Source organism: Gekko japonicus, unplaced genomic scaffold, assembly GCF_001447785.1.
Source record: "Gekko japonicus isolate JY-2015 unplaced genomic scaffold, Gekko_japonicus_V1.1 scaffold2346, whole genome shotgun sequence".
Taxonomy (NCBI): Eukaryota; Metazoa; Chordata; class Lepidosauria; order Squamata; family Gekkonidae; genus Gekko; species Gekko japonicus.
This window is the reverse complement of record NW_015170961.1, coordinates 171,704-198,974: the sequence shown is the minus strand read 5'-3', so window position 1 is coordinate 198,974 and position 27,271 is coordinate 171,704. Positions and strand designations below refer to the sequence as shown.

At 41.2% G+C, this 27,271-nt stretch overlaps 1 protein-coding gene across 2 annotated transcripts in view; it reads left to right on the top strand.

Moving 5' to 3' along the window:
- The first annotated feature begins 314 nt into the window (after positions 1-314).
- ADD3 (adducin 3) overlaps positions 315-27,271 on the top strand; it is a 33,053-nt gene continuing 6,096 nt past the window's right edge. For both annotated transcript variants that reach the window (XM_015418931.1, XM_015418930.1), the window contains exons 1-11: positions 315-534; positions 6,469-6,607; positions 7,920-8,071; positions 8,215-8,295; positions 9,290-9,439; positions 10,539-10,682; positions 10,768-10,866; positions 11,236-11,418; positions 14,758-15,015; positions 24,875-24,994; positions 26,936-27,025. In XM_015418931.1, the coding sequence (XP_015274417.1) occupies positions 340-534; positions 6,469-6,607; positions 7,920-8,071; positions 8,215-8,295; positions 9,290-9,439; positions 10,539-10,682; positions 10,768-10,866; positions 11,236-11,418; positions 14,758-15,015; positions 24,875-24,994; positions 26,936-27,025 (1,611 nt within the window). In that variant the 5' untranslated portion in view covers positions 315-339. The remainder of the gene's footprint in view (positions 535-6,468; positions 6,608-7,919; positions 8,072-8,214; positions 8,296-9,289; positions 9,440-10,538; positions 10,683-10,767; positions 10,867-11,235; positions 11,419-14,757; positions 15,016-24,874; positions 24,995-26,935; positions 27,026-27,271) is intronic.

Below are 27,271 nucleotides of genomic sequence, written 5' to 3'. Positions count from 1 at the left end.
AAGGGAGATCTTAATCTCTCACTCCTAGTACTACAGATTGAAAATTTTGAGAAATTTTTAAGCCATGGAAGAGTTTTTCCCCAGGAAAAATGAAAAATAGGGGGGGATTGGAATATATGCAATACAAACCTACAGTTACTGCATTAAGAACATATAAGGCATAATTTATAATTTAACCATCTACAATTGTGCTGTGTGGAATATTTATGAGTGCCTCTTTTTTTTCCTTTGCCCTCCTTTAGGAAAGGATTGTGCACTCTTTAAAGGGTTTTTTTAATGTCATTAAATCTGTGCTGGCTTCTCATTGTTCCAGGTGAAGAGAGTAATCCAGATTGAAGTATGAGCGCTGAAACAAGCCAGGGGGTAATCACAACGCCTCCACCTCCCAGCATGCCTCACAAGGAGAGATATTTTGACCGCATCAATGAAAATGACCCTGACTATATCCGTGAAAGAAACATGTCTCCTGACCTCAGGCAAGACTTCAACATGATGGAACAAAGGAAGAGAGTCACCCAGATACTGCAGAGTCCTGTAAGTAGGATTAAAGGAGGGGAAAGAAACAGTGTTCTTCCTTAATTTTCAGCATTTTGCATTCATCTGTGCATGTGCACACTCCTGTTTTTAAAACAGAAAAAAACGAAAAGGGGGAGAATCATCTAGAAAGAATATCTCAGGACCCATGGAACTCTGCACCAGAATAATCGGTGGATAGTTTGTGTCTTATTTATTTGCACAGTTTTCATGTACGAACAAACAGTCCTTTATTCAGAGGTTCACTTTTTTCCTCCCCTCTTAATTCTATGCTTCATTAACACTGCACAAAAAGTAGCTTCCTCGCTACACAGCTTTTGATTGCTGCTGAGACTCAAGGGGGGAAAAAGAAAGTCACTGGCCAGATATACACTGTTAAGCATTCACATGCAGATCAGTGTTCTTATTTTGAACTTTGTTTTTGAAAGCTGTCTCAAATACCAGTCCACCTTTTCCTGCAAACCAGATCAGTCACATAAAGACATTTAAGACAACCTTTACCATTGGGAAATGTGTTAGAACACCAGTTTTATACTCCATTGTGAGAGTAATACATAATAACTTTAGGCAAGTCTGTTAATTTTTTTAGTAGGCCAAGTTAGATCAACAAATTATAATCTATAGGAAATATGGCTTTTTTGTGTGTTTACTGGATGTTCTTTTCCACATATCTGGTCGTTTATATTGTTGGTACTGTGTTCCAAGAAATCCCTGTTAGCCACAGGAGGGGTTTGGAGTAAACATTTCCAATGGGGTATTATGAGTTGTAATAGGTTTTCTTCCCATGGATAATATTTTATTAGGTAGGAGTATGGTTAGAGCTTAAAAAATAGAATGTAAATAGTGACAAAAAGTAGAATAGGAAGGTTTGAAAAACAAAAATAGAACACTTTTTAACCTGAACCTGAATTTTTTAACTTGAAACTATTTGAGCCTCTTTCAAATATACTCTTGACTTCTCTGTTTGGAAAAACTGGGCAAATTTTTAAATGTTGCCCTCTTCAATTAATTCTGGTTTTCTTTATTGCCTTTCCCATTTATGTTAAATCTATGATTACAATGCACAAATAATTTCATCATTTCACTAGAGCACAGTTTGGCCTACTAATTACAGTAGTTATTCTGAGGCCAATGTTGTACTCTATGGATATAGTAAGTAAGTGGTGATTGACTGGATAAAGACAGTCATTGTAGGTCAGAAGTCCCATGGAAGGATTTCCATACACTTCTCGCTTAGTTACAATTTTATCACAAGTTTTAGGAATACACCTGATAAAAATTCATTGAAAGAATGTTTCCTGTCTTAGTGTATTTCAGTAGAGCACTTGAACATGCTAAATAAAATACACTGTCATTGTACTGCACTGTTAAAAATTAGAAGTCTAATACAAAAATTGTGTTCTCTGTGTTACACTGAACTTTTTACACTGCTGTGCTAAATAGATGCTTAATAGTAGGAACTGTCCTCTTTTCTAAGATGCTGGTCTATTATAAATATATTTTCTATTCATAATATAATTTTATAATGTCCATTATCAATAAATTTTCAGAAAATCTGTAGATAGGAGCAAGTACTAGTCATGAAAAGGCTTAAAGAATATATGTATCCATGAAGAGGTTTATCTTTAAGTTCTCTTGAGACATCAAACCTTTCCTAAAACTTCTGGTATATTAATATTACTTTCAGTCATTATGAAAAGGAGACAAGAACCCTCAGCCTTCTGCTTTTGATTGCTTCTTGTAACATGTAGAAAGAATTTGCCCATATCACTCACCATGCACATCATCTTGCTGTGAGGTAAAGCACCACAAACGTTCCCAGTGTTGGTGCATGCACAGTTTGTTCTTCTGGATTATACCCTATTTGTGCAGCAGGGAGCCAAGCATTCTTGCTTATTGAAAACACAGATTTGCACATCTCTACAGAATTCAATAAATTGCAACTGGCTATGTAGATTTTCCGGGCTGTATGGCCATTGGTCTTGGCATTATAGTACAATGCCAAGACCACGACCATACAGCCCGGAAAATCTACAACAACTAATATTTCTCCAGTGTATATCACATAAAGTGGTTTGCGGTGAAAACTTTTAGCTATTATTATTAAATTTATGCTTATTAAATTTGCAGATGATACTAAATTGGGAGGGGTAGCAAATACGGTAGAAGACAGAGTCAGGATACAGGATGATCTTGACAGGCTAGGAAACTGGGCTAAAAGAAATATAAAGAATTTCAATGGGGATAAATGTAAAGTTCTGCATTTAGGTAGGAAAAATCAAATGCATAATTATAGGTTGGGGGAGACTTGTCTTGGCAATAGTATGTGCGAAAAGGATCCAGGGGTCTTAGTAGACCATACACTGAACTTGAGTCAGCAGTGTGATGTGATTGGGCTGTATCAACAGAAGTATAGTGTCCAGATCACTAGTTACAAATCTGGAACCACTTTACTCTGCTCTGGTTAGACCTCACCTAGAGTATTGTGTTCAGTTTTGGACACCACAATTTAAGAAGGATATAGACAAGCTGGAAGGTGTCCAGAGAGTAACAAAGATGGTGAGGGGTCTGGAGACCAAGTCCTATGAGGGAAGGTTGAAGGAGCTGAGTATGTTTAGCCTGGAGAGGAGACGACTGAGAAGTGATATGATAACCATCTTCAAGTACTCAAAGGGCTGTCATCTAGCGGATGGTGTTGAGTTGTTTTCTGTTGCCCCAGAAGGTTGGACCAGAACCGACGAGTTGAAATTAAATCAGAAGAGTTTTCGGCTAAACATTAGGAAGAACTTCCTGACAGAGCGATTCCTTAGTGGAACAGGCTTCCTCAGGAAGTGATGGGCTCTCCTTCTTTGGAGGTTTTCAAACAGAGGCTAGATTGCCATCTGACAGCAATGTGGATTCTGTGAACTTAGGCAGATCAAGAGAGGGAGGGCAGGAAGGGTTGCCTCCGGGCTTAGTTCTTGTGGCCCTTTTTTACACGCCCAGGGAAATGCTGATTGCCACTTTGGGGTCAGGAAGCAATCCTGGAGGTTTTTTGTCATCTTTTGGGCATGGAACAGCAGTCACTGCGGGTGTGGAGGGGGAGGTATTTGTGAATTTCCTGCCTTGTGCAGGTGGTTGGACTAGATGACCCTGGAGGTCCCTTCCAACTCTATGACTCTATGATTTCCTAGCAAGGACTAGTTATCATCTCCAAATGTTCTGAGTACAATTTTTCAGCTGTATTGCTATTGCCAAAAATCCACCGTGTTTCCCTTTCTCAAGTCCCTAACCCAGGGGTGTCAAACGTGAGGACCGACCCGTCCAGGGCTCTTATGTGGCCCGGGAGCAACTGGTCCAAGGGAAGGAGTGGGTGGAGCCACTCCATTGTGGCCTCAACACAGCAGAACAATCTCATCTAGAGCAGTCAAGCATCGTGGGAACAACTGCCTAGCATTGCTCTGCTGCCTCTCCAGTCCACCTATGTGGGTTTTCGTCTGTATCCCCCTCCCAGCCCAGGGGGCCTTTCAGTGAGGATACATCAACTCAGAGTTTATCAGCTGCTGTCCTTTATATAGTTTATATCTCTGGTACCTGGCATTACACTTTGGCACACACGGCATGGCCCAACAAAGTGACATTTATGTCCGATCTGGCCCTTATAACAAATGAGTTTGACATCTCTGCCCTAACCATTACATTCTTCTTCCAGATTTAGAATGAATGATCTAGCAGTTTGATAATATTGGTGTCAAGATAGTTAAAACCTAAATCATTCCAACAGAATTGTCCATTTTATTTTCCCCTTATTTGTGATTTCGTACAATATTAGTTAATGCTGTAGTGTTCACATATAATCTGTTTAGAATGTATTTTAAAATTCCCATGTTGTAGTCAGAACTGTGCAGCAGAATATTAGCATTCATGCAGTATAACTTCATGTCCAGAACATAGTCCATGTCTCCCAAGAACAAAGCCTCAGAGATGGTGAGCTCTGATGTAAGAGATTTGTAGTGTACCTAGCATCTGCCCTTGCACCCTTCTGGGTATGGATGAGGCAGGGTGCTAGCACTGGATGTGTAACCAGACAGACCATCAGAAAACGTGGGTCTAAAGCAAATAGATGGAAGCAAAAGTAGAGATAGAGCACCTAGTTACTGAGTTCACAGAGCTGTTTGTTTCTAACTTCAATTTATAGCAGCACATGCATCTGTCTCTGAAAGTTTCTTGGAATCCCCACAATGAATTACAACAGAGAGAAGCATGGTGTTTATGCACAGTTATCCTTGAGCCAGACGTACCTCTAAATTGGAGGTGTTTTCTAGGAAACATTAATAACGTGCAAATAAGCATGTTTGCAGTAACCAAGTAGAATTTTTTTTGGTGCTCTTCCTATAGAAAGATAGAGATGCTTGCACATTCTGTTGTGGAATAATGTATGATACAATGTGATGCATACTGAAGTGAAACACAGGGGCAAGGTGTGGTTGAGTGAGATCTGGATAGCTGGGAAGGTGTTGCACACAGAGATCTGCACTCACTGTTCAAGATTTCCTTCATCTTCATTAGGCCATAGATGTCTATGGCAGAAGTCCCCCATTTCGGATGGTAAGAGCATAATAGGTGCCTTCCTAGGTCAGACCAGTAAGTCCATCTACTCCAGCTCCCTGTTTCATGGGCCTGCATCTGACTCGGGTCAGGACCATAGTGGGGGGCCTGCCTTCCCCAGTGCTGGTTTTCCACAGTGAATAATGCACCAGGGGCATTATTTCCAAAGGGGGAACTGCACTTGCAAGCACTCAGTGAATGTGTAGCCCCTCTGAAGGGGCATATAATGCCACTGGGGCCAATTCAGCTAATGTGTTTTGGGTCAGTTTTCAACACTTTCCTATCCTGTAGTAGTCTTTTGTGCCACAGGTGCTGGAACACCACAGAAACTACTAAAGGAGGATAGGAACAATGGTGAAAACTGAAGAGGTAAGAAAGGTGGAGTACCACAAAAGACTAGCCTTCAGAAAGTGTTCTCAGTGTAAAGGGCAACTACTTTAAACTGACATCCATGACTGGTGTCTCCTGTGTTTGGGAGAGCAACATACATTGTAGACTTGCACCCGCTGTCTAAAGCCAACAAGGCACAATCAGTCTACCCTGCTGCTACCCTCTGGGAGTATGCCCTCTCAGTCTGTGCGGGGATGGTTGAAGGATCAGGATCAATCAGTCAAAACATGTGCTTTGGTGTCTTTTCTTTCCATCTCAATGCCCATTCTGTTTATCCTGTGTTCCTTGACACTGGGTCGCCAGAAGGATAAACCAGCCCTCTAGTGCTGAGCCAACACAAAAAAACAAGCCTCAAAAGCATCATGCTCTTTCTCCTAGTGTCAAGAAAAGTGAGAAGCACCAATGTAAGGTAACAGAATAACAAATTCCATCAACTTCTGCATGGCATGCCCTGAAAGAGGTATTTCTGAGTGCCAGAAAGCTATCCACTAGATAGTCCTTTGAGTATAAGTGGAGGTGCTTTACCACCTTTGCTCCAAGACAGGATAGTACCCATTCACTTGTGCAGTGACTTCTATCCTAGAGTGTATGCTCCACTTATATTAACTAGATTTGGCACATTCATCTCTTAGGGTCCATTTAACTAGCTGCTATCTCAGTTTCACAGCCTGTATTCCCAAGGTCATATGTTCTTCAACCAGCCTCTGGAGAAACAGTTTTCAGGAGTGCAATGATGCTTCACTCTCCAGTAACACCCTCATGGGATCTTCAGTTTATCCTTGCCCAATTCTTGGGCAACCCATTTGAGACCTATACCACCTGTGATCTCCATCTCCTCCAAATAGATTCAGATTCCAGTATGTTTTGATCTTGAAGTAAAAAGTATCTTGGTAGTAAAATGGAGACAAGTGCCTGATTCTGTTAGAAGGTATGCTCAGTGATATAATATTTTTTCAGGCTTTTCGGGAAGACCTGGAATCTCTTATACATGAACAGATGAAGAAAGGCAATAACCCAACTGGACTGCTTGCATTACAACAGATTGCCGATTACATTATGGCGAGTTCTTTTGCAGGGTTTTCTTCATCTCCTTTAAGTAAGTAAAACATCGTAAGCAATTAGTGTTTCTTTTTCATAGCTAAAATAGCAGACAGCAAAAAGGACAGCTCTTCCTTTACGGAGAACTTGTATTTATTCAGTTGGTGATCAGACAAGGGAAGAAGCAGCTTATGAAGCCCATTCTATTTTAAGCTTTGGAGTGGTTAATTCAGCAAAATCCTGTGACTCCCACTTTTGCTTTTTCAGATTTCTGGTCCCCATGATCCCAGACATATGTGTAATAGGTCTACTGTTCTATTCAGTAAGAATTGTCCCCCATGTATTTATTAAGGCCAGGGGCATCTTGGTCTTAAGGCCACTGACAAAAGCCACCTCCCCCGGCCGAGTAAGGGGTGATCTTCATAGCTACCACTAGGGTGAACCAGCAGCCCTTGTAGCTACCACTATGATACACCAACAGCCCTCACCCTATATGAGGTGAGTGAGCTGCTGCAGCGGTGAGTGAGCTGGGTACTCCGGCCCCATGTTGGTAGGGTGAGCTGCCATGAGTTAACTGGTTACATGGGGCCTATACAGGGCAGGTGACCAGTGTCAGCTTACATGCCCTGCATGGGGCCAGGGCACCCAGTTCCCTAATAGCAGCAGCTGCTGCTCTGCACAGGGCTGGGCACAGCCAGTTTATTGTGAGGACAGCAAGAGAGACATCTTTTGCTCCTTTTTCTACCCGCAGTGGAGGGGCTAGGGGGCAGTGCACTTTCCAGGACCAGTTTTGCTGTAATTAAGGCAATGGTTCTTTTACTTTTTTATTTCTTTATTTATGCCTTTTGATTGTCTTGAATTATTTGTTAATAAAGATAACAGGAAAATGTTAAATGGGCCAAGAAAAAGTGGATTTGTGAAGCACTTTGTAGTTGTGGAGTTCAGATGTAAGTAAGGTTTCAAGGCAATTGCCGACATCATCTACTTGGTTCTGCCTATCTTCCTCTAAAGTCAGAAAGTGAGTGGAGGAAATGGGCATGGCTTAATGGTAGATCATCTGATATGCATGCTGAAGGCCTCAGATTCAGTCCCTGGGATCCTCAGTTAAAGAAGGATAAGGTAGTTAGTGGTGTGAAAGACTTCTACTCTGGAGAGCAGCTGTCAGAGTAGCCAATACTGATGTTGTTAGATTCAGTATGGCAGCTTTATATGTTCATGTGTTTGCTGTATCTCAAGCAATGGTAGGGAAGGTATTTGAAATCATGATCATGTTAGCAATTTCTAGATCAATTTTAAATTGAGATCTATATTTTTCCTTTGGAGAGAAAGTTGCTATCTTGTTGTTTATTCATTTGTTGAAACTACTTTAGGCCTTGGAATGGTTACACCCATCAATGACTTACCTGGGATAGACACCACTGCATTTGTGAAGGGCGAAAAACTTACTCGTTGTAAATTAGCCAGCTTGTATAGGCTGACTGATTTATTTGGATGGGCACACTTGGCTAATTCATATATCACAGTAAGTATCCAGTGTTTATCATTTGTTCATATTGTGTTCCAAGGCACATTTATACTTTCAGCCCCATAGATTACATATGTTTTCCTAGGATTAAACATACTTTTGGCTAGTATATCAGTAATCTTTTCCTATTTTGTTTACAGGTAAGAGTAAGCAAAGAACATGATCACATTCTTATCATTCCAAAAGGCCTGTCATTTTCTGAAGCTTCTGCCTCCAATTTGGTATGCGCTTTACAGAAACATATAATTTTGTTGGCTTGTTAGTTCACATTTTTGGTTTATTTGGCCCAGTATACAATTTTGAGTGTGGAGGAAATGTGTCCCAAATCTTTTGTTTTATAGAGCAGTCTAGTAAAACACTAGTTGCATTATTTCCAGATTCCAGAGCACTTTCAGAGCACTCTGTTCATCCAAGATCTTTGAGCAGTGTATATTAACTTAGCTACTCTTAATGCTACAAATAAAATGAAGACAAGTCAGACGTCCTTACAAATTATTTCTGCGTCTTTACCTGCTGGTGGAAGACAATAATAAAGGGAGACAGGGAGTGCCAACATTTCAGCACCGTGACCAAGAAGACCCTTTCTTGGGTTGCCACCTCTCAAGCCTCAGATCAAAGGGGCACCTGAAGCAGGGCCTCCAAAGATGACCAGAGTGGATGGGTAGGTTCATATGGCTGTAGGCACTCTTTTAATTATGCTGGCCTCAAGCCATGTAGGACTTTAAAGATCAACACGAGCACCTAGATTGGGTTCAGAAGCAAATTGAGAGCTGGTGTAGGTAGAAGAAGACTACAATGATGTGATTCCTACAACCCACTCCAGTCAGCATTTTGGCTGCATTGTTCTGTAACAACTGTAGCTTTTGGATGGTCTTCAAGGACAGCTCCATGTACAGTAAACTGCAATAATCTAATCTAGAAGTTACCACAGTATGTGTCACAGTTGCAAGATCTTTCCTGCCCGGGAAGGGCCATAGATGGCTCACCCGCCAAAGCTGGTGAAAGGCACCCCGGCCACCTGTTCATCCAACAGAATGCCCAGGTCCAGCAGCATTCCAAGCTACAAACTTTGTCCTTTAGGGGGAGTGCAACCTTATCCAGAACAGGAGATATCTAAATTCCTGGGTAACCACCACCACCACCACTAGTACCTCTGTTTTGTCGGGATTAAGTTTCAGTTTATTAGCCCTTATTAGAGCTGGCTTGTCTTTTCAGGTAAAAGTAAATATCATAGGAGACGTAGTTGACCAGGGGTGCACCAACCTAAACATTGACAGTACAGGATTCAGTCCTCATGCAGCCATCTACTCCATGCGTCCTGATGTTCGATGTGTGATCCATGTACACACTCCAGCAACAGCAGCTGTAAGTCTGTTTTTCTTAACATGGTAGAAAGCAGAAAAAGCTTCAGTATCCATCATGGATCCAAAACATATCATGTCTTACGTTCTTTTTTGGAAATGACTTAGGTTGTGATTCCTTAAGCATCTAGCAAGACAGTAGTGTTTGACTGAGGTGGCACATTTATACCAAATTTTGGTGAGCTACATTTTCAACTATATATTTACCATGTTCTCATGTACTTTCTAATGGTACAAACATGGGATTAATTCCCTGCTCTGGTGGGGTAGGACGGGATATAAATCAGAATATAAATAAAAAATAAAAAATGTTACCCTTGGGTTGAGCCATCTCAGGGTTCATTTCAATTAAATGGAAGTGCTTATACCACAGTCATGCTGTTTTATTTCTTTAGGAGTCTGCCTCCAATCAAAGCAAATTTTATAAACCACAATTTGTGTAATATACTAAACAGGACAGCCAGCAATGGAAGTATAACTATATAAGGAGTATCCTTCCCAAGATTGTGCACGTTCAACCATGATTTGGCCTATATTTAGCCATGTAGCTTTTGATTAGTCAAACACAAAATAAGCTAATTTTGATTTTGTGCTATGTGTGGTCATTTAGCAGCAAGTTGATAAAGAAGATGAAGTTCATACCACAAAATCTAGATCAGGCCATTTTGTCTGACTAGTCTTTAATTGGAGGGTGTGTGTGTGTTAAGTTGTTTCTGTTGCTCAAACAGTGAGCCCAATGTCTATGTTCTTGCTCTAAAATGCCCTGTGTAGAGCATTCCTCTTTGCAGAGCTTCCAAAGTTTTCATCGTGAAGATCCAGAAAATGCATTTGCTTAAAACCAAACAAACTCTCAGATTTTTTAGTTCTATAGCCATGGCTCTCATGTGCTGTATTTGTTTCAAAGTCAGTCTGGTAGTAGCTCATCCATAAAGCTTCTGCAAACCTTTTGACTGAGTTCTGTTCCACTGTTTAGGGATTATTGCTATACTAGACTGGATAGCTAGTAATGAAATTAACAGAGCAAGTACTTTAAGATTTGTCTGAGATCTTAAACATTTTTTTCTAATTTCTTCCATCCTCTAAATGTAATTTCTTTGAAACAGGTTTCTTCTATGAAGTGTGGCATCCTTCCTATAACTCAAGAGGCTCTGATTCTAGGAGATGTTGCCTATTACAATTACCAAGGCTCTCTGGATGAACAGGAAGAGAGGATTCAACTCCAGAAAGTTCTTGGACCAAGCTGTAAGGTATGCTGCTCTTATCAGTATTTTTGTTGAAGATTTCTAGTATTTTCCCTGGTTTTGCCACTTATTCTTAGTGTCTCATTGTTAGGTGCTGGTCTTGAGAAACCATGGGGTAGTAGCTCTAGGAGAGACATTAGAGGAAGCCTTCCACTACATCTACAATGTACAAATAGCTTGTGAAACACAGGTAAGAGAGATGTCTATGAAGCGCTATATAAATGTGATGTATTCTTCCTGTTTTCCTAACAGGATGTTTAATATTAATAGCAATTATTTGACAATAATTTATGAGTTAGAAGCAAGTTTTGTATTACTGCTGCTATTTAGCATTTACAGGACAGTAGTGTGGTACCTCCCATACACAGCATAGAACTGTGACTCAGAGCTTTCCCCACTATTTAGTTGATGTTGCAGCATACAAAATAGGGATCATTTTGGGGCATGTTAATGTATTAAGATGAAAATAAAAATGACCGTTTCTAGAAAATTTAGGAAGGCTACCTTTCAGTCTTTGACTAATACTGGACAACAATTTACTGAGTAATTTATGTTACAGGTGCATGCCTTGGCTGGAGCAGGTGGCGTAGACAATCTTCTTATCCTAGACTTGCAGAAATATAAACCTTTCACACACCACGTGGCAGCAGCCGGAGGAGGAGGAGTTAATATGGCTTCTCAGTTCAAATGGAAAGTTGGAGAACAAGAGTTTGAAGCACTAATGAGGATGCTGGACAACCTGGTGGGTGCACAAGTCTAATCTGCAGGTTCTGTGAATTTCTTTCCTCTACTTGTTTGTGTCATAAAGAAATCCCATGTTTTTTTTCTGACAACCTGAAATAAATTTTATCCAACATTTAGTATATGTTTGGCCGCTGTCAATTGCTGGTATAACAGCTGTGCCATTCCTCAGATCACTTCCTTAGAAGCTATCATAAAAGAGGCAGTTCATCTTCCATCTTCTTGTGCAGCCCCACATTGGAACTGCGCTTGCGCAGGCCAGCCAGGGGACATATTCTTTCTAGCTGAAAAACTCCAGCCCATCTATTTTAATGGGATGGTGACATACAGTAAGAATGCTGAGGGGGGCCCACTGGTTGCCAAGATAAGGAAGTTCCTGATTCTGGGGGTACCAATTGTCCCACAGGGATGTCAGGCCAGTCATCGTCTGCATCCGAAAGGGAGCTACTTTGTGCAGTAAGATTTACCTCCTTTTCAGATATTCTCAGAGGCAAGAGGGTGCTGATCCAGATGGACAACACTGCAACAGTATAGTATTTCAACAAACAAGGAGGCATGGATTCCTGGAGGCTTTGCTTAGAGGCAATAGCAGCTTGGGAAATAGCTATGAGCATTGGAGCCCTTCCCAGGGCCATCCACATAGCAAGGGCTTCAAATACAGAAGCATACAACCTGAGTAGGGTCTATTAGACAAACTACGAATGGTCTGTCCAGCACAGATACATCAAGGCAATTTTCAACACCTGGGGATATCCTCAGGTAGACTTGTTTGCCACAGCCAAGTCCAAGATAACACCAGAATTCTGCTCTCTAGTGGGAAGGAATCTGACTTTCCTGGGAGACGCATTCCAGATCTGTTGGTCAGGCACACTCTTTTATGCGTCCCCTCCCTTCCCTCTCCTAAACAAGATTACAGGGAAGATGGTGGCCGATCAGATGGATTGTGTCCTAGTAGCTCCCTTCTGGCCCCACCAGATCTGGTTCTCAGAACTGTTAAGCTTAGTGGGCATGGATTACATACTGTTCCCTCCCGTCCCAGACCTGCTGATGCACAGTCCATTGTTGCAGTACGATGTAGCACGGCTACACTTGACAGTGTGGAGGATCTGGCCATAGGGTACTCCTTCTCCCAATAGATATCTTGTTTCAAGCCCATAAACCTTCAACCAGATATTCTAATGACAGGAAGTGGACTTGATTTGAGTCCTGGATGTCTGCTAGAGGTGAATGCCCTTTTACCTGCCCATTATCATTCGTTTTAGAATACCTGTTGTCATTAGCGCAGGCCGGTTTAGCAGTGTCTTCATTGAAGACCCACCTAGCAGCCTCATTTTCATGAGGAGGTGCGGGGGAGTACTGTTTTTGCTCATAAATTGGCTCAGTGCTTTTTAAAGGGGCTGTCCAGTGTTTCCCCTCCTATACCCCTTATTGTCCCACAGTGGTGATTGCCCTTAGTGTTAGCATGACTGATGAAACAACCCTTTGAGCCTCTAGCCTCCTGCTCCTTAGATTTACTCTCAAGGAAGGTAGCGTCTGTAGTGGCTATCACCTCAGCCAGAAGAGTCTGAACTGGTGGCACTCAGGGTTGATCCTCCTTTTCTCAAGCTATTCAGTGAGTGGGTCGTATTGCACCTGAATCTAGACTTCCTGCCTAAGGTAGTTTCCAAGGAATTGTCCTGCTGGTGTTTTCCCCCACTCCGAGCTTCGAAGCAGGAAAGGCCCTACATACCTTTGATGTTAGGAGGGCCCTCCTTTACTACATAGATAGAACCAAACCATTTTGTAAAAAAAACACTATTTATTTGTTATTGGGGCTCCAAGAAGGTCAAAGCTGCTTCAGCCCAGTCCATGTCCAGATGGGTAGTTGCTGCCATCTGTTCCTGCTACATGGCATCTGGGGAGCCGTGTCTGCTTGATGTGAAAGCACACTCCACCCGAAGGGCAGTGGTCATCTGCTGCATTTCATCAACGAGTTCCCCTGCTGGACATCTGCAAGGCAGCAACCTGCTCAACAGAGGGACACATTTGTGAAGCACTACGCTTAGACCTTCAGGTGAAGAAAGAAGCAGATGTGGGCAAAGCTATTCTACAGGCTCTGTTCCCTCCTCTGGTGAATAGCTTGCCAATGGTCCCAATTTGGGGCTGCATGAGAAGATGGAAGACAAAAACAGAGTTGCACTTACCTGTAACTGTTCTTCATCAATGTCTTCTGTGCAGGCACACATTACCTCCCTCCTGCCCTCCTGTGAGCTCTCACAGGGCCTATTGTGCCATAGAAGGGGGCTTGCGGCGACTTAGTAGGAACTGAGGGAAGGGGGCACCTGCCAACAGACCACGTGACGTGTTGGGCGGGAATCCTGCCCATGCATCAGCTCTGTAAGGGGCCGGGCAACCCCTCTGGAGTTTTTGAGCGTGAAAGAAAATGTCCCATGGCCAGCCTGCTCAAGCGCAGTTCCAATGTGTGCCTGGACAGAAGACGTCGATGAACAACAGTTATTTTCTTCAGGCTCCTGCTTCTGATACAAATATATTTTTCTTCCTCATTTTTTCCACTGAGGACCACTTTTTACATGTGATACTGCACTTACGTGGAGATAAAACAAGAAACCTGTGTACAGGTTGGTTTGTACATAGTACAAACTACGTACATGCTGTACGTAGGAGTGTACATGCTGAGGGTTTTGTACACCAAAGTGCTTTCTATGCATGGCAGGTATGATCTGTTCAGTGCCCCTGACTGTCAGACTGGATTTTATCTTTTTCACCATCAAAAGATTGGATCAGTTGGTGAAGAACCTCTGTCATAAATGAGAACCGTCAATACTAGGCTACATCGTGTTCTGAAAAATCAAAAGATATTTAGCTGAGGTAACAGTTTGGGATTTACAAAGATGATACTACAAACTCTCTACCCCTTTTCTATTTCTTTTTATATGTTGAACTTTGCCTTTCCCTGAATACTGGCAACCTTTTTTTTGTATGTTTTCTTACCCCTTTTCCTTGGTCTATGCTGTAAGATTGTTCTAGAGCTTCTATCTATTCATCAGTGATAGTGTATAGTTGGTGGTATCACTTGCTGTCCACCCCACATACTATATATCTTCTTCAAGAAGAAGTGGGGTCAAAACCCACTCCACTAACATCTCCTTTTTGTTTGGCATTTAGCAGCAAGGATTAAGGTAGTGCTACATGTAGTTTAGCTGGATTTTTCTCATGTGGTGCTTTGTTGACGTTTTTGTCTAAAAATAGTCTATGATTCACTTTAAATGAGTAGTTTTCAGTTGTTGAAAAACAGCACAAGCTTTTAGTATAAACTGAAATTTTTTTCCCTCTTACACAGGGCTACAGAACTGGCTATGCTTATCGGCAGCCTTTAGTGCGGGAGAAACCCAGACACAAGAGTGATGTTGAGATTCCAGCCACCGTGACTGCCTTTTCCTTTGAGGATGATTCAGTCCCAATTTCCCCTCTCAAATTCCTAGCACAGAAACAGCAGCGGGAGAAGACAAGATGGTTGAACTCCCCAAACTCATATTTGAAAGTGGATGTTCCTGAAGAATCCCGAAATGGAGAAACCAGTCCCCGGACTAAAACCACAGTAAGTAGTTTCAACAGATAGGTATGCAGAGTCCTAAAAAAAATGAAGGAACAGGGCTATTCTGAAATTACGTGTGCTCCATGAAGGATTGTTTTAATGCCCTTTGCCCAACTTGTCTGGTTAGAGCTAGCCAGAGGGAGTTATTGGAGTCCTGAAATTTATCAATGCATTTTTTAAAGGAGGAGATAGTGTCAATTGCTTTGAAGGAAGCAGTTGTAAAATCTGTTCTGAAAAGAATCTCATTTGGGTCTTAAAATGCTGGATCCAGTGGCCAATAAGCAGGAAGACACAGATAGCTTACCAGGGTAAGTTGTGGTACATGTGAATGTTCCTTCACAAGTGTACTTCCATATCCCAGGACTAGGGATCTTTGGTCTGTTTTTTGAATGTATGTAAATTTGGGCAATAAGACTGGGGCAAGGGAGGTTGGGTCTTCCCCATTCCCCTGCTGGTTGCTAGGACAGACCTGGCAACCCTAAGCAATACACTCCAAGCTGTCTTCATAGACTCTGCCTTGGTCACCTTGATGGATGTCCTGTTATGGGAGTAACAGTGGAGTGCAACTCTGTTGATTCTCCTGGATCTCTTGATTGAGGCCATTAGTGAAGGACTACTGTAATGCAGTGTACATGGGGCTGCCCTTGGCATGAATCCGGAAGCTACAGCTAGTGTAAAATGCTGCAGCCAGGATCTTGATGGGAACACATCCAACCTGTGCTAAAAGCATTGCACTGACTGCCAATAGCATACCGAATTCACTTCAAGGTGCTGGTTCTTACCTTTAAAGCCCTATATCGTCAGGGACTGGCATACCTGAGGGACCACCTTTCCCCACATGTTCCTCAGAGAGCACTGTGTTCAGGGCTCCAAAATCGTTTGGCCCTCCCTGGTCCTAAAGAGGCCAGACTGGCCTCAACCAGGGCCAGGGCCTTCTCAGTAGTGGCTCCATACTTATGGAATGAGCTCCCTGAAGACATCAGGGCCCTGCGGGACCTCTCACAGTTTCACAGGGCCTGCAAGATAGAGCTCTTCCACCAGGCTTTTAATTAGGAGCTGCATAACAACTGTACTGTGTTTAGGCCCGCCCCCTGGACATTCCATCAGCAGCCTGTGCCTGCCAGCAAAATCAGAGGAGATGCTGAATTCCAACACTGTCTATCCCTTTTGACAAACCAACACATCCTGCTGTGACTGCTACCTAATTTTATAATGTTATTATTACCATCTAATTTAGCTCTAGCACCTTAGCACTTTACATCTGTTATAATTGTATGATAAATTATGAGGTTTTATGTGTTGTTTTATGCATTTTACATTTTTATGTAAGCCGCCCTGAGCCTGCCTCGGTGGGGAGGGTGGGATATAAATTGAGTAAATAAATAAATAAGGTGCATAGTGAGGACACTGTATCCTGGTGGTTCCGCTCCTGTTTGTAAGATCAGTAGTGGAAATTAACGCTTTGGGTAGAGGTACGATGGCCTGGAAAAATGGGGGGGCCCTCCCCCCCCCTTAGGTCTTCTTTCAGTTTTTCTGAAGAAAAAATAGGGTAGAGAACTTCCTATGAGTGGGAAAATCCTTGTCTTACAAAGCATCCCACTCATTCCAAATATAAAACATGAAGAACTCTGAGAACTTCTTTTGTTTTTCAAATGGAAAAATGGGAAATTTGGGGGAACAGTGGGGGAAAAAACCTCTTATATTGTAGACATATACAGTATTTTCAAGATTTTTTTTGTTTAAATGTCAATAATGTTTGCAGGAATTCATATACTATAATATGTTTAATAATAATACATTATGAAGGAATTCATTGTTTTTGGTGTTATAAAGTAGAGCTCAATGCTCAAATAAGCTGGCAGTCCTACATATTGTAATTCTGAGAGAGAGATTCTGGCCACAGAATACACTTCATTTTGTTTACTACAGAAATCTGTTTTCTATTTTCAACTTTTTTTTTAAAACACTCAGATGACAAAAAATAAAGATACATATGCAAACATAAATGTGTAGCATAGGGTGCTGCGGTATGTAACTCATTTTTTAATATTGGGTAGCCCATTAATTTTTTGTATGGAAAATGAAGTTATTTATACTTTTAAATTCCATAAATAGGCAAAGTAGTACAATTTTATATGCTGACTAAGTTAAAAAGGATGCAATTTATGTTGTTCATTTAGTAGAATTACCAGTACCATGAAGATACTATTGGTCATTGGTGATGTGGTCAGAGCTTTAGGAGTCAACCTGTTGTGGTCAGAGTAGTGCGTCTCTTCAAAGCACAAATTCACAGCTTGGGAGTGCTATTAGAACCAGGGCTGCAGATGGAAGCAGAGATCTCCTCTGTCATACACAGCATTTCTCATATCGTCATCCCTTCTTTGACAGGAAAGACACAGCCAGCTACTCATGCTTTGGTTTCACCCAGGTTACATTATTGTAATGCACTTTTAATGGGGATGCCTTTTGAAGACCATTCGGATGCTGTAATTGGTGCAAAACACAAGGAGTACATTTTTCAGTATGGAGACATCTATACTGGGTGCCAGTTTGCTCACAGACCATTTTTTAAAAGCTGATTATTACTTTTAAGGCTAAATTGTTTAGGGCCAGGATATTTCAAGGGCTCTCTCATAGATATGCTCTTGTCAACTGAGAGAACCCTGCACCATCTTCTCACATTTTCTGAGGTTAGGCAGAATGTTATATGAGCTGAGACCTTCTTAGTTGTGGCACGTTAGATGTGGAATGTTCTCCCCCAGGAATTCACCTGCTGCTGTGTGTTTAGAGAAAGGGTCCCCAATGTGGCACCCATGAGCATCATGGTATCCTTTGACGCCTTTTCTGGCACCTGCCAAGTATTTTTAGAAAGTACCTGGAGCCAGATGGTGCTTTTGGACCACCAGGGCTTCTAATTAGCCATTAGAGAGCTGATTGGCTGTGCAGGATTTTTAAAATGTTGCTTTGGCAGTTGTTGACATCACAGCACAAGGATCTTCACTACGTCACTGAAGATGAGCTGTATATATGCAAGAAAATATTTTATAACAGTATGTTCATTTTTAAAGGCATTCTGTTGAGCAGAGCTTTTGCCTGAAATGTTGAGGGTTACTAGTAGAGTTATGACATTTTGGGGTTGTTTCTGTCTACACCAACCATTTTGTGGTTGGTTGCACCTCTAGCGGCAGCCATTTTAGAGTTCCACCCCCGCTCTATGTCAGAATTTCAAAGGAACCTGCATGCCCAAAAAGTTGATCTTTGGTTGAGAGCCCCTGCCACTAGGTGAACGTATTCTAGCTTGCCCAGGCCTTCAGATGATTTTTCTTCTCTTTCTGCTCTTCCTCTTCCTTTCCTTTATAGATATTTTATGGTTTTGTTGTCCTTTTTGTTGTCAGATTTTTAACTCCTTGCCTTCTGTCTTTATTTATTTTCTCTCTGTGTGTGTGAAAAAAAGCTTGCTGGTTCTTTGCTAGTTTTGCTCTCTTGGAAATGTTTTGGATCTTGCTGCTTATGTAGTTTATTTGTTAATACTCTTGTATACTGCTTTCCTGTTTTATTGATGTTGATTTGGATTTGGCTTGATTGTGTAATTGTGGAGCATACACATCTTAATGCAAACTAGGCCACAAGAGAAAGCTTACCTAGGAAACAAAGCAGGAGTAAGTGTGGACTGCACCATTTGGCAATAAGCCTAGCTTTTCTGATCTTCATTTCTAAAATGTAAAAAGAGAAATAAATCTTATATATCACTCTGCTCCCTGTGCAAATAGCATTCTTGCTTCTACTAAAACTGCTTTACCCGATTGTGAAGCCCCCAGGATTGTGAACACCATCCCGCTGCATATATTCTCTCAAAACGTTTTCCCCTTTTCACGTTTAAAGTATTTCCAGAAATATGCTGCTGTTGCACAAACGTATCTACTTCAGACATATCTGTCTGTTGCTATGCAGTTATTTTTTCTCCTTTCCTTTCAAACCCTTAGAAGCTCATTGATTCACAGATCTTGAGCAGCAGAAGATTCTTGCGTCTTATTCTTTTGATGCAAAGGCTAAAAGGACTGAGACAAATTTTGCAGTTGCTAGAGTAAACTTAGGATCCTTATCGTTGAGCAAAAGAGCCAGGGTTTCCAGAGTGTAGAGGGACGGTTGGTTGATTAAAGGCTTAATATAGTGATCCCTTATATTCTCAAAGAACCTGCATTCAAGCAGGGCATAGACGGGTGTATCTATCCTGTCAAGGCCACAAGGGCAGATTCTGTCAGAATAGGGCCTATTCAAAAAATCTCCCCTGTAAAACCATTGTAGGAATAATATTCAATCTTGCAAACAAAAAAGCTCTATTGTAATGTGCGATGGTAAGATAGTACACAAGGGGGGTAAAGATCTTGGGAAAGACCAAAAGACAGGGGTGAGCAAACTCTGTGGGCTCTCAGGATCATACTATAATTGATTTCTAGGACATGCTTTTTGATCAGAGAAAATGCTTTGGATTTGTCCATCTCAAAAATATCATTAATCGACATTCCAACTGTCATCAGTTTCTCATCCAGGGCTTTCATCCAAGTCAATTTGTGGGTCTCTTGATTTAGAGTGGCTAACTAACCATCTTTGGCACAGAGCTTTTTAAATCTCAGTTTAAAGGCATAAAGCCGTGCTCTGACTTCCGAGGATATCTGTCCAAATTCTGCATGCAATACAACATTTGACACACAACAGGGAATATTCAGTATTTTCCTTAAAAATTGGGGTAAGGGTTGATCTATGTTATCAGAGGTAGCTTTAATCCAAATAGCTGCTCCATAAAGGATGAGGGGAACCACTTTCAAATTAAAAATTTGCACCGCTCCAGAAATATACCCCCCCTTATATCCCCCCCTTATTATGGAAGAACACATTTATGGTACTTGTGCATAGTTTAGCTTTATTAAGTACTTTTCTAAGGGGTCCAAGACAGATCTGCTGAAAACAAAATCCCCAAATAGGAGAAAGTCTTGGCTTCTTGATTTTAAACCACTGAAAAACCATTGAGACAGTTTCTGTTTTCTGGTCTTGGTGAAAACTAGGATCTTAGATTTTGAATAATTAATCACCAGGTTTTCCGGAGAGCAGTAATTAGAAACAGATTGCAAGATCCTTTGCAGCCCAACTCTAGTTTGGGACAAAATCGCAGCGGCATCTGCATAGAGCAAAAAAGGCACCCCAATCTCAGCTACTTTTGGTGGGTGGCAGCAGTCATTAAAGATTCTTGCTACATGATTTAAATATAAATTAAACAAAAAAGGCACCAACAAGCATCTCTGTTGTACTTCCTTTTCCAAATTAAATGGATTTGTTAAATTCCCATCATACCCACATTATACTTGGGCAGTCGAACCTGAATATAATAGTTGAATGAGTCCTATGAGTCTTTTGTCCATTGTAGTTTAAGTTTGTTCCACAATCTGGGGCGATTTATAGAATTGAAGGCCCCCTTGAGGTCAATAAAAGCCACATATAGATGCCCCCCCTTAAAAGATGAGTATTTCTCAGCCAGGTGATAAAGAACTGGGCAATGGTCTCATGTCAAAGAACCCTGCATAAATCCTATCTATCATGTCCCAATAAGGTTTCCGATTCCATCCAATCCAGGAGCTTCTTTAGTAGATCAGCAGAATATAGCTTTCTTAAAGAAGAAAGAAGGCTGATTAGTTGATAACAGGATGGATCACTTCTGGACCCTTTTTAAAATATTGGAACAATAATAGAATGTTTCCATAATTCGGGTATTTGTCCATTGATGTTAATTTGAGTGAAAATTGGGGCCAGAACTGTGACCCACCATTGTGGATCAGCCTTAAATAGCTCGTTAGGGATTAGATCAGAGCCTGGGGCTTATCCTAGTTTTAATCCGTTGATAAGGCAAATGACCCCCTTAATTGATACCTTGGATCAAGATGCTGTTACATCAAGAGGAATAATAAAGGATGTACTAGGTGTACTGGCACTAGCATCAGAGTATAGCTTCTTGAAATAGTTTTCCCATGTCAGAGGAGCAATACAGCATGGGACTTTAGAGCCTGGGTATTGATGATAGACCAGAAGGCCTTATTATCATTGTTATTAATAGCTGAAATGAGATATCCCCATTCCTCATTGAGGGCCATCCATCTCTTCGTTTTGGTCAGTTCTCTGTGCGTTTTCTTCAGTTCTATCCGCTCTCGAAGGGCTGATATTGTACAGTTACTTTTGAACTCACATTGCTTCTGTTGAATCCACCTTTTCATTCTTTTACAGTCACTATTAAACCAACTATTCCTCTTAACTTCGAAGGGTGTCCTGTCAAGATTCTTTTTCACGTGAAAGGGTCTGAACAATTTTACTACCTCATCCAAATGATGCAAACAGTTCAGCACTGAATCAGACTGTAAAACCCTGTTAATAAGAATATTACAAGGGATAGAACCTATTATGGTTCAAGCCTTGTCACTAGACTCAGAGCTCCAAAGTAATCAACAAGCTTTATTTTGATTTTGAGAAAGAGGGAAGCTGTGTGCTGGAATAGGGTAATGTTCTAAAGATAAATCTATAGAAAAGGAGACTGGGAGATGATCACTTCCCATGTAATTGCCAGCTTTTAGGAACTCAAGTGGGAAAGATATTCAAGAGGGGCTAGGTTATAAGCTATTACATTGGCTCCTTTGGGACTCATGTAAGTGAAATCCCCGGCTCCATCTACCTCTGAGTAACCATTCAATGGAATAAAGTTTCTCTAAATCACAAATTTAGCCCGCTCCAAAACACCTCTGTTTATTACATCATCCTTAGATTTCCTATTATGCCAAGTAGGGCTGAAAAATTAATCATTATCAGGGCCTAATAGTTTAGAGAAGAGTGTATAATTGTTACTGCCGATACTTGCATTAAAGTCCCCTGCTTGTACTAGGGGCCCCCTTGAAAAATGAGCCTGCAAGTCATCGACAGTTTTTCCCAGCGGTCCCATCTCTTAATCATTATACTAGACTAGCCTGATACCCATGCTTCGCTATGGTATTTAAGTTCCATAAATCCAGTTATAATACTGATGGAGTTTTAGAAGCCACTGTGGAGGCGGTGCTAGCAGGATCACTAAGGCGTTACTGCTGGGGCAGGCTCCCTCATGGCTTTAAGCACCCTGCAACCACTGCTGCACCTGACAAACAACTGCCTGTTAGGTGTAGGAGGTGGGGGGAGTGTGTTGGAAGCCATCAGAGAGGCTGGGCCAGCAGCTTTGCTTCACAACACAGGCGGTTGGCAACTCCTGATTTCCTCAACTGTCATTAGCTCTCTGCAGTCCCCTGTAACTATTTTTTTTAACCTCAGAACACTGAGCTTGCAGCTGACCAATCAGAGAGTGGGGGGTGCAACGAGGCAGCAGCCTGGGAGCCACATAGGAATCAATGGGGGGAGCACATTTTACCCCTTTTTACCCACTTAGGGGTCAAATTTCTAAAAATCCCTTCTTAGTGAGCATCTACGTCATGATAGGAGCACTCTCCCCAAATTTGGTGTTTCTAGCTCCAGCGGTTTGACCTGGGCATTGATTTTACGGTGAGGGGACTTTATTTTATATATATAGAAGCGGATGGAGGAATGTAAATAGAGGAGAGGATAACTGTCATATCATCCAACTTCAATAAAAAAGCAATAATCAGATCATCTCCCACCAGGAGGTAGCAAGGTCCTATATTCAAGCTAGTTGAAATTAAACAAGTTCCCCCCCCCCCGTGGCCTTCCCCCCTTGAACCTATAACTGCTCTTTGATAGAGAGTAAGATAACCAGGAAAGATAGGTTCGTCCATTAACCTGGTCTCCTGAAGACGTAAAATATCAAAAGGAGCCATAAAAGCTTTGGTATCTTTACAACAAACTCTCGAGGCCCAGCCAGCTCTATTCCAACTCATAATATGAAGTCCACAAGTCCCAGTTACTCGGTTTTTAGCTATTGAAGTATCTAGTGCTGGCAACTTGGGGGTATTCCCTGAATTCATTATAATTTCGGCTCAAGAGGAATAGGGATTTCCCCTCTTGTTGGGCTTGGATCACGTGGCTTCTTACTAATCAGAGAGTAGGTGATTAAATCTAGGGGGTCAGCTAAAGATTGAGTCACATTCTTATTTTTATCAGGGGACCTTGTATGGATCATCTAATGATAGCTTTTTTTAGGCAGATTGGCTGGTTTCGATCGTGGTTAATTTGTACTACTGTGTGCTGTAATTTCTGGAATCAGGAAATTATTTTTTTTGTTTTTCTAACACTGTGTGATCACAGCATAGTTAATCAGTTTCAATCCCAGTCTAAGGCTCTTGTTTGCAGGTTCAGTATGCACCCTCTTGTGCACTGGGGCGTGTAGTATCCTGCCTTAATTTTGAAAAGGGTGGGGTCTCATACCACCATGAATTCCTGCCAGCTTCCCTATGCAGCAAGATTTTCCTTCCCCGAATCCATAACACATAAATGTTATGTCATCTTTGAAAAGGGGTGATCAGAACTAATATTGAGTAGGTGTAAATTTTGAATTGATTATTTGAATAATTCCACATACTTTTCCTCACCCTGTCCCTCATTGCAGTAAAAAGGTAAAGGTAAAGGTTCCCTTGCTCGAAAGCCAGTCGAGTCTGACTCTAGGGTTGCGGTGGTCATCTCCGTTTCAAAGCCGGAGAGCCAGCGCTGTCCAAAAACGCTTCCGTGGTCATGTGGCCAGCATGACTAAACACCAAGGCGCACGGAACGCTGTTACCTTCCCACTGAAGTGGTACCTATTTATCTACTTGCAATTTCTTGCTTTCGAAGTGCTACGTTGGCAGAAGCTGGAACTAGAGACGGGAGCTCACTCCATCATGCGGCAACTTGGGTCTCAAACTGCTGAACTACTGACCTTCCACAGCCTGCAGTTCAGCATCTTAACCACTTGAGCCACCGCAGCTCCCTCATTGCAGTAGCTGCAAACAAAATGGAGCTGCTCTGCTAGGCAGTGGATGTTCAGCCATTCTGGCCTCCCCTGTTTATGGCCCCTCTCCCAGTGCCTGCTGACAGATAATATTATTGGGCACTGAAGCACCTGTATTCACCTGATATGAGGCATGGGGTTTGATGATATTGTTTATTGTGCCATCGATTGTTTATTGCTTTTACTGTTTTATTGTTTTACTACATGTTGTAAGCTGCCCTGAATCCATGTTTGGGATAGGGTGGGGTATAAATTGAATAAATAAATAAATATAAATAAATAAATTATTTTTATATGTGGCTCAAGAGATGGGAGTAAAGATGAGGAGAGGGACACACTGTGATTGGTCGTGTTATATGCAAATTAGTTGTCAAATAGTTTCCCAGATCATAACCTGAACTTCAAAAGAACAGCTCCACCTTCTGGTTGTTGAACGATTCATATCTGCTTTTAATTTTTATCAGCAGTTCTTAGTGAGTAGCCTAATGAAAAGACCTACATTAAAAGGTACAATTCAAAAAACCTATAGTTGGAAGGGAGCTTCATCATTATAGTGAATTAAGAAATTTGTTGCTTTTGGTGGTATAATATTTTTAATGGAGATAATACCAATGTTTAATAAATATTTTTGTTTCTTTGAGAAAATTTCAGAACTTTTCAGATACTAAGGTAAAAATACCAAAAATTGATTGAAGGACAGAAATTTTGCACTGAATTAATATTCTCGTGATATTTATGTGCTGAGAAAGTAAGCTTGCCTAAGTACTATCTGCATAACTAAATATTAACCCCATTGCCCAGAAGCTCTCTGCTCCTTTCTTCAACCATGTTTCTTCCCCTAAATACAATCACCTTTTTTCCTGTAGCATTTAAATGATTTTTTTCTTCTTTCTCAAGTGGATAAAAGCTGAAGATTCATCTAAGGTTAACAGTGGAACTCCAATAAAAATAGAAGATCCAAACCAGTTTGTTCCTATGAATACAAATCCAAGTGATGTGCTGGAAAAGAGGAATAAGGTAAGACAGGTTTCATGAAGAGGTACACTGCTTTTTTCTTACAAGGTCAGTAATTAATTTATCCTGCTTGTCTGAGAAGTTGACACATTTCTTTAAAAACTTGTTTAGTACTACCTAAAATATAATACAGGTTTTCTTCAGTTTAGCCTGAAATTGGTAGGCTGAAAGTAATCTTGTTTAAAAATTATCTGAGCTTGTTTTGGATAATGCTATTCATTTTAAATTCTCCAGAGAAAATGCTTATTCTGATTATAAAACAAGTCATTAAGGTACGGGTTTCTTCCTTGGCTGTTTTTAGCATGATGCCATTTTGCAGGGATTTTTGTTCGTTTTTAGTTTTGTTTGCCTGTTCCGTTCCCATTGACCCAGGCAATGAGGCAACAAAGCAATGAGGAAGAATGACAAGAGCTTCTTTGTAAAGCTAGCCTCAGACTGCTTTTTCTCCCCAGTGCATTCTTTAATGCTCATGCCAGTTCTGACCCCACCCTTGGATTGTTCTGCCAGATGCACAGTGTTTCATCCAGAAATTCTGGGAATTTCTTAGTTTGTATCTACTAGTGGTCAAAAGGCTACACCACTATTCTTGGGGAGTCAATTTGATTCAGAAGAGATTGCTCCTTTCCTAGGAAAGGATCGACATACCACTGTCGCCCAGGCAATATCGTCAGTTCTAGGCATGCAGCTTTTTCAGGCATTTACAGTCTCAAAGTGGGAAGTTGTTTTTCAGTTAGAGCTTTAAGATGTCACTAGATGTGCGTGCCATATAGCTTATAGCCTGGGAAGTCAGCTGCAATAGAAGTCAGGAAAATGGTGTAATTACAGAGGTTGTGTCTTGATCTAGAAGAGCTGCATTAGCAACAGAGTCAGCAGGACTGTACTTCACGAAAGAGGATAAGAACTGTTGGCTTATAGCAGTGCCTGGAATTAAGGCTGAAGCTGCAACAAGCTACAGGCTCTGCAGAGACACTAGTACAAGGACTGGCAAAGTGGTCTCAGTGTTCTACCAAACTTACTAGGCAATCTGTATCCAACGTGTGCTGGAAGTAAGACTAATCACACCAGGACTGCTTCCACACAAAGGTGATTCTCTGAGTAACTCTCATTGCTGCTGCAAATGCAGAGCTGTTTGCAGTGGCAGCAGAGCATTCATTTCCTTTCCCTCCTGTGGAAGGCTTTCTTCTTTTAAAATTGGTAATTTGACAGATCACTATAGTGTTACAATGTAACAGTGATCTATTGTAACAATGTATTAGTTCCTGGTTTTTATTTTTAAAAAGATCTGCACACTTATATGTGTCATAAGTTCACAACAAAAAGAGCTAGAGACTTACTTGTTTCAAATGAATGCTGGGGACTATGTTATAATACTATTGTGAGGTAGCAATTCCCAATTTTTAAAAAACCCAGCAGTGCTGGGGAGGGAGTCACAGGGGCTGAGGCAAGGAAAATAGTGCCTCTGCAGGTGGAACCTGCAAAAAATGGACACTTTTCCCAGGTACAGTGTCCAAAGGCACTTTCCAAAAAGTTTGTGCCAAAACAGATTTTGGAAAGATTGCAATGAAGTGGAGGGAGGCATGTCAGCCCAGATGAATAGAGGACAATATGTGGATGCTCCTGAAAACACTGCTCCTATGAGGAAGCCAAGGCAGATCAAAAGTTCCACATGAAAAAGGCATAAAAGTTAAGTTCTGTTCCCAAATGCATGTTAAAGTACAAAGTTTAGAAGACTTCATATTGTTGTTTTTAAGGATTTGTAAGCACTTCAAATTTTAGAGCAACCAGAATAGAAGTGAACTGGCAAAACAGATGATGGTTGAGACATTATTTGGTTTGTTAATGAGTCTCACCGCAACAGGTCTGGAATTCCTAATCCATGTGGATAAACTTGGTTGAACAGAGACATTGGAAGTTTTAAAAATCCTTTTGCTTTTCACTCTCCAGATTCGGGAGCAAAACCGGTATGACTTAAAGACTGCAGGACCACAGTCTCAGTTGCTTGCTGGAATTGTTGTGGATAAGAAGCCAAGTACTGTAAGTGTAGCCATGGTTAGAGATGAATGCTTACCTTTTGAAACATGTTCAAGTTTAAGGTTTCTGACTCGCGCAAATGCATCTCCTTGCTTTCATCAGTCTCTTCAATTCAGAAATAGGATACAGATACTTAAAAGAGAGTACTGATTATACAACTTCTAAAAAAACCAGGGAAGCATTCATTGTGTTTACGTAGCTTTTTGAATTAAATGGGACTGTGCCACTGCTTTCATTTTAGCCACCAAG